The 12605-nt window shown below is 36.8% G+C and overlaps 1 protein-coding gene across 3 annotated transcripts in view; it reads right to left on the bottom strand.

Moving 5' to 3' along the window:
* Positions 1-474: 474 nt before the first annotated feature.
* Positions 475-12605, bottom strand: part of LOC118263739 (uncharacterized) — a 134202-nt gene continuing 122071 nt past the window's right edge. For 2 of the 3 annotated variants that reach the window (XM_050705515.1, XM_050705514.1), the window contains exons 5-6: positions 7243-7474; positions 475-4935 (exon numbers count right to left, since the gene is read on the bottom strand). In XM_050705515.1, coding sequence (XP_050561472.1) covers positions 4587-4935; positions 7243-7474 — 581 coding nt within the window. In that variant the 3' untranslated portion in view covers positions 475-4586. The remainder of the gene's footprint in view (positions 4936-7242; positions 7475-12605) is intronic. The other variant, XM_050705513.1, reaches the window with a different exon arrangement.

Below are 12605 nucleotides of genomic sequence, written 5' to 3' on the forward strand. Positions count from 1 at the left end.
CCACAACATTGCGATTACTCGACCTCTGCACTAACCATGAACCAAAGAAAGATGTCATAAAATAAAAATGAAATGTGTAAGAATGTCAGCATGGTTAAATTTTATAAGTACTTTGATTATAGTTTGTTAATTTCCCCATTTAGGGCACGGTTTTAAGTGTAGAGGTGATTTTCCAAGAGAATTCCAAATAGAGTCCAAGAAAATATTCTGACATTGGTTAGGTAGTAGACTTTTAGTACCTAATTGTACAAAAATATCCAATTACTAATTTGAACTTGCTAGATCAGGTACCTGAAACTTATACGCAGTCGTAATTATGACCATTTCCACTTACGAGGTATGTAGTCAAATTACAATAACCTTGGTCGTGTTGTGGTCTGCAGTAAAAGTACACTCAATTTGCCGCAGATCTGCAAATGTTTACATAGGTACAAACAAGTATGAGTTGATGTTGAAATAATAGAATAAAACACATTATTATCAATCATACAATATGTATTTAATATAAGATACAGTACTTGTGACAGGTGGACAAACCATTTCATTTGAAAAAAAAACCTTAATAATCACTACATTGAACAATTTCAAATTTAAATTAACATTCACTATTATTATGCCCAAATGTGTGATAAATTAATTGAGGTAGATTACCCATCAGCTCGTGGGTTCAAAATTATAATTAAATTTCACCGATTTCACCATAGGGTATAAAGCAAATAAGACAACGCATTAAACATTTACTATATATAATTAAATATCTACAAATTGAATAAGTAGTGCACACTATTGGAATACACAGGCTCCACATAGTTACTATTGTATTCAAACATTTACAATAAAGGAGAACATTCATATAATAAACGCATAATATAGGAAACGTGTTTGAAAGACAACTCGAACATTACCACTAGACTAACCCCGCGCGGCCGCGGCCCGCCTCGGCCGCCGCGCCGCCCTCGCAACCAGGCGCGAAGCAAATTACAGTACTCTGCAGAATAATACTTACTAATAAATACTTAACTATATACATTCCTCGAGTTCTGTCAAAGTGCACGCGGAAATATTGAATCACAATATCCAGCAACATAATCGTATGGCGTCGTACTGTCCGACTGTACGTCTGCGCACGGCTGTAATGTGTTTCACGCCTTCACAAGCATCAGTGGACACACCTCACAACATAACTCTGATCAAACGATTGGGCTTAAATAAAATTGGCAGCGACTACCATTGTTCCCCGTTGTATACTCTGTCACGTAACAAAAAGATTTTGCATGCGAGTGAGGCGGCGGATAACTAAAATTATAAAAAAAATCGCTGAGCAATAAGTGAACGGGCGCGCGTCCCACAGACATGCAAAACCAAACTCAATTCTCACATCGACACGACAACATCTATGACTATTGTGGCAGTGATAAAAATATATTGTATCTTTTCGAGCTTACCAATATGTATATCAATGTATTTCCGATATAATTTCATCGCCTCGTCCGTAGAGACATATTGTCTTCACAAAATATCATCTCTGACTAACATTCTGAACGACTAACTCTAATCTAATGTTAATATAATTTTAGTCCGATTATTTGCCAAACACTAATTTATCGCGTCGTAAATATAGCGAAACGAAATTTGTACTCAAGCATTTCATAGGCCAGATGTTTGTATGTGTCAAAGTTTGTTCTTGTAAGTAAAATAAGTTTAAATTGAGCGACACTTCACATGTTCATTAGAATAACAGTCACGGATCGCAGGGACTGGGATCCTCTCATGCATCCTCATCATTATCTGTTACACTGCCGATTCTGAGATCAAATATTCAAGTCCATATTGTTACACGGATAGAACAAAAACTAATTTTGTCTTTCTGATTTTGGTGTCGAATTTCACTATAAAAATAATTTATTAAAAAAAGCGAGCCAATAAAATATGGCACTACGATCAGTGCTGAAAAAATAATTACTCTAATTTTTTAAATTTATTAAAAAAATAATCAGTACGTTGGAAATGCTCCAAAAGGAAGTCTAAACTGTATAATATGTTAGCATACGATCCCCTGAACTCGCGAACAATCAGGCACCAACTTGACTACTAGAGAAATTTTCCTATACACTTCTTTGGGTCCGTACCTACTACGAATTCGTGCTAAAGTATACGCGCGAGGCGCCCTGTATACTTCGGAACTAACTCATCCCGGCCGCGACACTACGCACTCCCCGCTGGCTCGCGCCACAACATACTATTCACATTCAATTCACAATATTAGTCTAGGGGCCGATTTACACTACTAAATGAATCTAATAAAATCTCCGTTCCAGTTTACGATAAGCGATAGTCTGAAAAATACGTTCTGGTGTTTTATACAATTAAGTAAACACCACGTTCACACAATTCTTCCTAACTTAACGCTATAGGCACTAACTAAAAAATACTAGCGAGATCGTGTGAGCACAGAACACAATTTTATATTCACTTGTATAATCCCTTATGGCTAAAAGGCAGTTTATAATCTGACAACTTCTGTATAGGGGCATCCAAAAAGTGGAAATAGTTCATTTACACCTAAACTCTGTACTAATCAGCTATTGACATTAGTTCATTGGCATGGAGTTACTGTATGAGCTGAGACGTCCTCTCTGTATACCATTCGGAGTCATTTCACCGGACTTGCCTTATAAATGCGCTTAGATCATTGGAAACTACACTTAAACTGTCTCGCGATCATTAACAACATTCAACTTGGTGTTTCTTTTACACAAATCGCTTATATAACTCGATATTAATATATTTAATATTATAAAGAACACGATGCAACATTGCTTTTCTATTGGCTATGGAGACATAACCATAACTTACAATAAATTATTAATATTGAACATTTCAAGGCTCCTTACATTTCAATGATCTAAAAACATTCGCCACTACAATACATTACTTCACAACAGCATCACTATATCCTCTAACCGCACTCTACGAACTACAACACGAGTATTCTTATATATCATGCGAACTGTGACTCTATCGTGGAACCAATGGAACTGTACGTGCACTCATTTACCAACAACAAATGCTATATTATAGCATAGCATTCAGAATCATAATAAGTCATAACATCACATAGACTCCAACAAGGATATAAATTCATTATTTTGAAGTCATTCTAATCAAGAAATTTCATAATTCAAGCTATATGTAATAAACAACATTGAAATATGATAGTTAACAATATGTAACAAATTGTATAGGCAACAAGAATTACATGTATAGACGGAAATATTAAGAAATTATACAAAAATAAAGTTCATTATGTTGTGTGAATAAAATAGACTTTGTCATCAACAAATGGACGCACATAAAATGTATAAAACAAATGATAAAGTACGAATACTCATGCTGTCTTCCCAAGTGTTATCCAACAAACAAATCCTCTCATAAATTGAATTAGAAATTTACTCTATATCTTTAAAACCACTTCTACAATATTGTTAATGTATATTAATGTATCACACAAAAATACGGCTAATCTTGTGCGTGGAAACGAACGTCGGTTATCAATATAATCTTATCACAAAAGTTTTATTGCTAAACAGTATCGTCGAGGCTTAACAAGTTGTACACAACTTTCAATGGCAGTGACATTATGTAATAATATGTATATACTAGTGACAGGTGTTGATTCCTCCGCCACAAACACAACAAAGGGAATAAAACATCGAATATCAAAATTGTTCGTCCTACGCTACGAGTAAACTGCGAGTTTCGATTGATATGAGTAGGCACGTACGTTCTGATGTATAGTGAACACTAGCTGGCACTGTGCGAGCCCACGGCGAGGCACTTGTCCGGAAGACTGTCGCCTCAGTAAGCGAAAGCAACACGCGGGGACTATTACAACTAAAAGCGAAATTATTTAATACTAATCTATGTACCGCGGAGTCGGCACGTCTACTATGTACAGTTGGCAGTGATGCGCGTCGCTGGTCGTCCTTATCCTAACTTACGCTATCAGACTAACGTCCGTTACTCTACGTCGCCTATGTTACAATACGAGCTCGTACTTATATTACACTTCCACTAACTATGTACACGGTTTGTTCGCGCCGCGTTCTACGACCTCGATGAACGGACGCGTTAAGGCTCGATATTTCGACCGTTCAATATCATTATAAAAAAGCATCAGTCTTGTGAATAAAATTTAACTTTCTGCTGTATAGCAGTCTAAACCGCATCGCGGCTCCTCAACAATCTTTGGCGAGAATTTTCCTAAGTCGGATATCGTCGGCCGTCAGCCTGTCTTCGAATCAACATCTGTCTCGCTCGGCGTCACACCAACTACATACGCTCACAGTATCTACGTCTATCGAATACAACATTTCTTCTATCCAATTAAGACAATAAAGTTCATAGATCGCCTTCGTTCCGAGCGGACCGACGGCAACTTTGGAAGGCAGATAGGCTTGTATAAAATGGAGTCGATCACATTCAATCATACAATGCCTCATTCATTTCAAACTAAATCATTTTCCTAGTCAACGTAACCTAGATCTGCCCGCGTGACAGAGTGGCCGTCGGTCCGTGCAGCGTGCCTATCGTCCGGCGGGCCAGAAGGAGTTCCCCCCGTAGCGGCGGCCCATCTTGCGCTTGGCGGCGCCGGCGGGGCGCGGCGCGCGGTCGGGCTCGCGGCACTGCGGCGGCTCGGTGCGGCAGGGCGCGGCGCGGCGCGGCGACAGCAGGTCGGACAGCGCGCGCGCGGCGCCGCAGCGGCGCGGCGTGGAGCGGCGCGGCGCGGGCGCGGGCGGCGGCGCGGGGCTGGCGGCGCGGTACGACGCACAGAAGTGCTCGTACAGCGCCACCTTCACGCTGGCGGACAGCTCCGCGATCTCCACGCGCTTGATGCTGCTGACCTCCTTCTCGGGCACCCACTCGTCCTCCAGCCTGCAAGGACACGAACACTATTACTACTGTCGCTCTGGCACCGTGCCACACGGAGGTAGCTGCAAACACAACACAATATGCGCTGCGAATATTGGTGTAATGTTGTTCTGCTTCTGAAATAAAGTTTAGTTATAGCTCTTTCTTCCTTCAAATCATTTGTACATCTTTCAAGATATTTATTTGTGACTTGTGTTTGCAGCGATTATGGGCACCAATCCCATAAAGAAAACGTACTAAACGGTAAGACATGCATTTCTAAGACAGAAGCAAGTTTGTAAACGAGTGAGTCTTGTTAAAGATACTTTTAATATGGGTAACAAATAGCTGCACAGCATCGTGAGAGAATCAAACAGTTTACATTTGATACGAGTCACGTTGCTGTTACCGAGTCTATCTGCAACTCAGACTTTAAGCACCCTTAACCTAATGATCTTTGAATGACGGAACCAAATATAATTGTCTACGGTCATACAGAAAATAAACGAGGACTGGCAGCCCATTGTGTTGCTAGCAATAAACGAGGGACAAGGGGGGACTAATCATTAATTTTCCATGATATAAAAAGAGTATTGGTCAATTTCTCTTTGGAAGGTAGTGTGGGTAAGTTTGCTAGCAACTTGGAGAGGTGTTCCTCAGTGTGGCACTGACGGCAACAAGAGCATGCAAAGCCAAGCAAACTGCTTGGGGACCAACTGCATTCAATTAACGCCAATTGCAAGCGATCCAGTTGCCAGTTAGTGCCAATTTTGATAACAGTCGAATGTAACAATCGATCTCAATCCAAAATCTTTGGATTACTTCTATAAAAATTCTATTTAAAAACCGAGAATAATCCAGAGATTGTGGATTAAGATCGGGTATTAATATCGACCATAAGTAATGCACATGATCCCCTAATATCGCCTTAGTTACCGTGCACGATAAAAATGACGGGCTAGTGTTAAATGAATAGACAAGCTTCATTCATGTTTGTGGTAAAATTAATCAGCGTAATAATGAAAATATGTTACGTACGTTGTAGTTTAGCTCAAACTGGTAATCGAGCGTTTAGAAAATGGTAGCTAAAACTGATGATAACATTCACTTAGAAATTATTAAACAGTTTTATTTTAATGATGACTCTCATTCAGAAAATGAATTTGTGATAGAAACTAAGTTTCAAAGAATAGCAAAATAATAAACGTCTAAGTCACAATTTACGAAATAGAAATGTAGAAACACCAAAATGAATGTTTTCTCTACGAACCCACCTGATAGGTTACCTGTGCACATTAATATAATCTAACACACGACAGTCCGAGCTGTAGACTAGATCGCAAATAGGTTCTCATATTAGTAAATTTAGTCTAGAATTAAATCTAAATTCCAAACGGTCCCTAACTTTATCAGCTAGTTCGCAATCAGCTGATTAGTTGGGTAACTAAGCACACATGTTTTGGCACTAGACATAGAAAATGTCTAAAAATCTATCTCTAGTAGCCAAATGTTCCAGGACATAGGAGAAATATTGATATACCAAATAAAGCTAAATGCGAACTAAGTTCTGATAAATTACTTCTGCATAAGTATTCAAAACTTTTGGAGCCTAAACTTTTCCATTTTGTAAAACGGTATTCATTGCTAATATAGATTGGAAACCAATTTTTATAGTAGTTTTATGGCAAAATATTCCCATATTCCATTATAAATAAGTATTTGTGCAACCCATGGTGCATGGATGTGGTGATATGAATAACTCCAATGCTTACCTGAAAACACCATACACTGTGATATCGAGGAAAATACGTTAATTATAACTAGGAATCCTATTTAAATGTTGTCAGTGTAACAATACAACTCTTTCTTATATCTTTTAAAACGTTCAGTACCAAAAACAAATAGTCATTTAAATTATGTGTTTTGTCACGATACCTTTGCCTTTGATTCTGAGTAGTTTAAAAAAAACTTTCTTACATCTCCCATTCTCATTTTCTCTCTGTCTCTATTTTCATACATCAATACTGACTCCTCTCAATCATTCTTTAAATATTGTATTACAACATATTATGCCATAATATTGTCAATATATTATTTATTACTATTTAATACACAATACTCGTGCTTAATGCTCACACTCGTGCTTAGTTTAATTATGATACAGATTCCAAATGATTTGTCAATTACATATAGGCTACTTTTCATCCCGATAACGCGATTGAAACCACTGGTTTAAGGCCTGAGGCTAGTCTTCAATATATTGACAATATTACTACATATGACCTTATGTAAATACGTGTGATATAGTACAATGTTTAGACAAAAACTTACACATTAGGCGGGTAATAAGTGACAAGAGCTTCTCTTCTGTCGGCAGCAGCATTGTACCGGGTGGCAGTGAGCGCTGCCCTCAATGTCAGCGTGTGTCGACCAGGCGGTTCCCGCAGTGGACACGCGCCGCCCAGCCTCCAACGCGTCGACCGCACCAATCTCCACGCTAATCCCTCCATCATACCCGAGTCGAAGAAATCGAACATGCGCGCTGTAATGTGAGGGTTTGTACCTTAAATATTGGAATAAAAGTTGATGAAAATATTAATATAGCAAACATAGGCTGATTAATAATAGGTTACAACGTTTATAAGAACATTTTAATGGCGAGACCACCGAGAACACGTTTCCCAACCAGGCGGACGGTTCTGCACAACCTTGGACATCAGCTTACCAGGTAGTATTTATTTTGGGTAAAGAGAGAAACAAGTAGTGAGCGAGTAACTTTCAGGAAGAACGTAATTCCTCAAATAGGGATTCTCAAAGCTCAGAAAAGAGGATAACGATTGAATAGGAAGTATGAAACTATGAAAATCAGAACCACATAACATAACTGATAAAAACGGTGTATTCTGCGTAACCTTTCTGGGAGTAAAAGACGTAATATTGTATAGGTAGCATCATCCTCGCTAATTATACTTGTAGTACGCACTAATTAGGGCACGCTGTCACAATATTTAAAGATGAACACATTCATAAAAAATATTTATACTCTGTGGTCATCTCTTACCACACTGGCAACATCATTGTGCTATTTTGTGCACGAGCTGTCACTTCGTACCTGAGAAATTTTCAATAAAATTTAATGATTTTCCCACTCAAATGGGACAAAATAGCCGTAAGCAGATAGAAAAGTTGATGGAGCGTGTGCAGGAGTCGAATCCACGGGCGAGACCGGCGAGAGGACGCATCCATTGTCATCAGTTGTGCAAGTTTTTTCGTGTAGGTACCTACACCAAATAAGGAAGCCTTTTCCAATACTTAGCTTTCAGAAGCAATAGCCATGAGACTGATTGTGTATTTAAATTACACACTTGAAACGTACCATAAGAGCTCCTACGAGAGGTGAGTTACACGTTTACTATAGATCGGACCATTAGAGCCTTCACGAGAGGTCGGCCGTTGGTTACTCGACTATAGAATGAACCACAAGAGCTTTCACGAGAGGTCAGCCGCTGGTTCCTTGACAATGAAACTGACCACAAGAGCTTTCACGTGAGGTTAGCCGTTGGTCACTTGACTATGAAGTAAACCACAAGAGCTTTCACGGGAGGTTAGCCGTTGGTTTAAGTCACATTCAGTTTCAGTCACATACTTCCTACTGCAATCCTAGAGCTTTCACGAGAGGTAAGCCGTGGACCATTGAAGTAGCAGTTTGGAACTTATTATCAGTTCTCGTTGCCACAGAAGAACATAAAGCTAACTGCAGTCCTGCAAAACTGCTCACCGTGGCATGGCACTGAAGTTGATCAATATGGAAACCATTTCCGCAGTCTCACTCTGATCTGTAAGTATGCTCCAGTGCTATCACTGCCTACTTTATTGGGAATAAGGATGTTCCCTTGGCTAGCCATTCGCCCTTAAAGTTGCATGTGGACAGAAGCCAGTCATTCTTATTGAATGATTAACCCGTCATATGTTGTGAAGCTAACATCAGTGCGAGACACAATGTGTATTCTATTGTTGTCTCATATACCCGCAAACGAGAGGTTAAGCTTAATTGCCCTCTACTATAATCTAATTAGATTATAGTATAATCTAATTCCTCCCAACTTTTTTAAAATAAACAAGGAACCAAGGGCTTTACGGAATGGGATTGTAAATATTAATCCTATTGGATCATAAATATTAAAATATGATCCTAGGAGCAATAGCTACTGCCGGCTTAAGTATTTAACATACCTATTATGGTACTTTATAATACAGTCAGACACATCATGTAGATTGTTCCATGAGAACCTAATACCATGAGACCCCTTAATATAGACATAAAGGTCAAATTTCAGAACATAAAAGGGAGTGTTACATATACATTATATAGTATATTTTTTAAATATAATGTTAGTCTGAATGTAAATTGGAGAACAACCCAATATAACAATTTATTACTTAAGCCTGTCACCACATCCAAGAAAAGTCCATATCAAGTATGGTGCGTGAGTGAGTAGAAGCCCAAACTGAACTGGGTTTAAAACATTAAGATCAACAAATCCTCTGTAGAACTTCCAGTATTACTCATGTTGCTGTGGTCCAGATCTTCGCTTTCACAGGTAAATCACATTAATTGTCTGAACTATGGAGTTTGACTATAAGTCCCCCAACCATACTTAGTTGGTTTATAGGTATGGATTACCTTCAATGATATTCCTGTTCCGACAAATATACCACAAGATACTCATAAAAGCAAAATAATTTTACTCCTGAAGGAAAATTATTAAAGCTAAGGTGCCGCAGTACAATGCGTACCTGTAGATAAATGATTTTTTGCCAGTATCTTACATCCCGGATCAAGTAGTACTTTAGGCAATTATGCATAATTCCTAAAGAGCATTACTATTATGCTATTACTTATTATTTTTAACTACAGATCTATGAACTGGTCCTAAACTCATGCATTGAAGTGTATTTTCATAGGTGTGAGCGAGGATAAAACACATAACATTTTTTATTCAATATGACATTACAGCACCATTTGTTTTCCTAAAGAGGGGCCACATGTTGCTATGTTGATATTCTTTGCCTTTCGAGAATATAGGAAATGTCTATACTTTAATACTATGGTACTGTACAAAAGTATCTTTGTAAACTTGGTAAGTATTACTTACTAATACTGAAAAAGGTAATCCTTACAGTATTCAAGATTCATTTTATGCTCTAGACATTTGTCTATAAAACTACCACATAGAAAGGTGGAATTTATCAAGAATTTTGATTCGGTTCAACTTTAAGTTTAACATTGTATGTTTGGCATATCCAGTTATAGAACTTGGCTGGTTTTATCATAATATATATATCATGGAAAACCACCAATCAATGGCCTGGGATAATAATAATGGAAATTACAAGGCCCAAATTGTAACTATTACGCAGAGCAAAGATTCTTCGTAAACAATGTTTATGTTTTTTGTTGACATATTTACTTACATTGGAAACGTCAGATGTCAGTTACGTTTGTTTTACCAAAAACAACTTGACACATGGTATTCTAAGATTTTCTCCAATATTGAGACCAAGAAAATAAATAAATATTTACATTTTAAAATATCTAAATTAAAACGGTTTTGACCTGAGAGGTCTCCATGGCTGATGTCAAGTTCTATTTATAACTAATATTTACATCTACAACTGTAATAAAACCTAAGTTACGGTTGATGTTACCCTATGGTTGTAATATTTGAAATGTATGTACATTACACAGTAATTGAATAAATAAATATTTGATACGAGATTTCCAGTTTCCAAATTTGGTACTTGGAATCAAATCAATGTAAAATACGATATCGGAAGATAGCATAATGTAATTGTGAATCACTTGTTGGTGGCAGTCACGGAATACAAAAACTATTTTTTTTGTATTCCATATTGGTAATGCAGTAAAATATGTAATAGATTCTTGGTAATGATTGTTTATTTTAACACATTGCATGGTTACTTGTTCTCATTTTATTAAAGCTAGATAAGGCCGGTATTTCCTACTGACTACTCCAAGTATATAAGAAATACCAAAATAAACTCAGATCCCAGTCGCAAAGTTTGCCTTCTAATTTACTTTGCGTATCATACATGAGAAAACAAGTACAAGAGGTCGAAATATATAAATATCATAGCTTTCTGACCCTGATGTCTACTTCACTGATGCCTTCATTGTTTAGTACAGGACTATTTTGTATATCCCTTTCTCCCTTTCCAGTACTAAGAGACAAAAAGGGGGGGGGGTAAAGAACAGCTAATGGGGTTCCTGAGTGATGTGATACCCATGGTGCAACTCAAGCGTAGAACTCCCAGGAGTCCATCATCTTTACACAAGAATACACACTGATTGTTATCATATTATCAGGAATGTTTTCCTAAGAAAAGGAGTACTTACTACTCCATTTTATGGGAATAATGTTGGTATTTCATATTGTCAAATGAAACAAAACACTAATATGATTTTACCTTGGATCACTTTTGACATACACTCTTTTACAGCATAAGTATATCATGTGATATTATATTTTTACTTCTAAATTTAATGATGGCTTATCATAGATATTTTTTCAATACTATCAGATAGATAATTATTAACATGGTTTTTTAGAAGTGTATTCAAATTAAGGCCAGAGAAACCTTAATATGAAGTGTATCCCACACTCCATTATTATTCTAAAATACATAATATGTATCATTGTTATTTAAACCCTAAGGGTGACTGGCAGAGAATATTGCCATTTAATTTTAAATTCACTTTATGTACCTACCATTGTTTTTATTGTATGGTACACACAAGTCCAGATAGATAAGATATATTCAACTAATAAATAAAAATTATCTATTAATTATGAATTCATAGCTTAGGTATAGTTTAGGACTATTAACTATCACATATATAATTCAAACTAGATCAATATTGATAGCATGAATGAAAATGAAAATCCTAATGAACTAGAACTTTACCTTAGTACCTACTATTTTTATTAAGAATAATTTTTAATTGTCCTGGGACAAATCTGTCGTAAGTTATTTGGATTTGACTAAAAACATTCAAAAATGTTGGAAGTCAATTTTATTGTTAACAAAGTAAATCTTATGAAACAAAAGCTTGCTGCTATTAGCAGGGACAATGCAAATTTTGAATGTCAGTGAAATGACTATTGTTAGGTTTAAAGCTGATGAGGAGTAAACTTAACAATATGTTTTCTACAGTTTGAAGTGAATACATGTCTAGGCAGTGGACATGTATCTACTGCTAAAGTCTCAAATGGATGCATCTGTATTGAAATCATTTAAATAATGCAACTGCCTGATCAGTCAATCCGTCTTCTTTGGTTGTTCTTATAATAGATCCATTGTCAACAATCTTGATATTGGTTGCAATAAGCTCTGTAGCTAATGTGTGATTTATGATCAGATTATAGTTTTACTGAAAACAATGGGAACTCAGACATTTTAAACTAAAAAATAAAATATTTGATAATTCTTAATAAGTGTCTTATTGAAAGATCTTAGATTTTCACAATAGACTGGATATTGTTCATAGGTAATGCACACAATAAGTGGCGCCACTAGTTATTCATAATCAATTTTAAAGCGTTTGATACATGTACTAACGAATAGATCGCTTCAATTAATATTGGTAAAATACCGACTAAATAATGTAGGTA

Source organism: Spodoptera frugiperda, chromosome 27 (assembly GCF_023101765.2).
Source record: "Spodoptera frugiperda isolate SF20-4 chromosome 27, AGI-APGP_CSIRO_Sfru_2.0, whole genome shotgun sequence".
Classification (NCBI taxonomy): Eukaryota; Metazoa; Arthropoda; class Insecta; order Lepidoptera; family Noctuidae; genus Spodoptera; species Spodoptera frugiperda.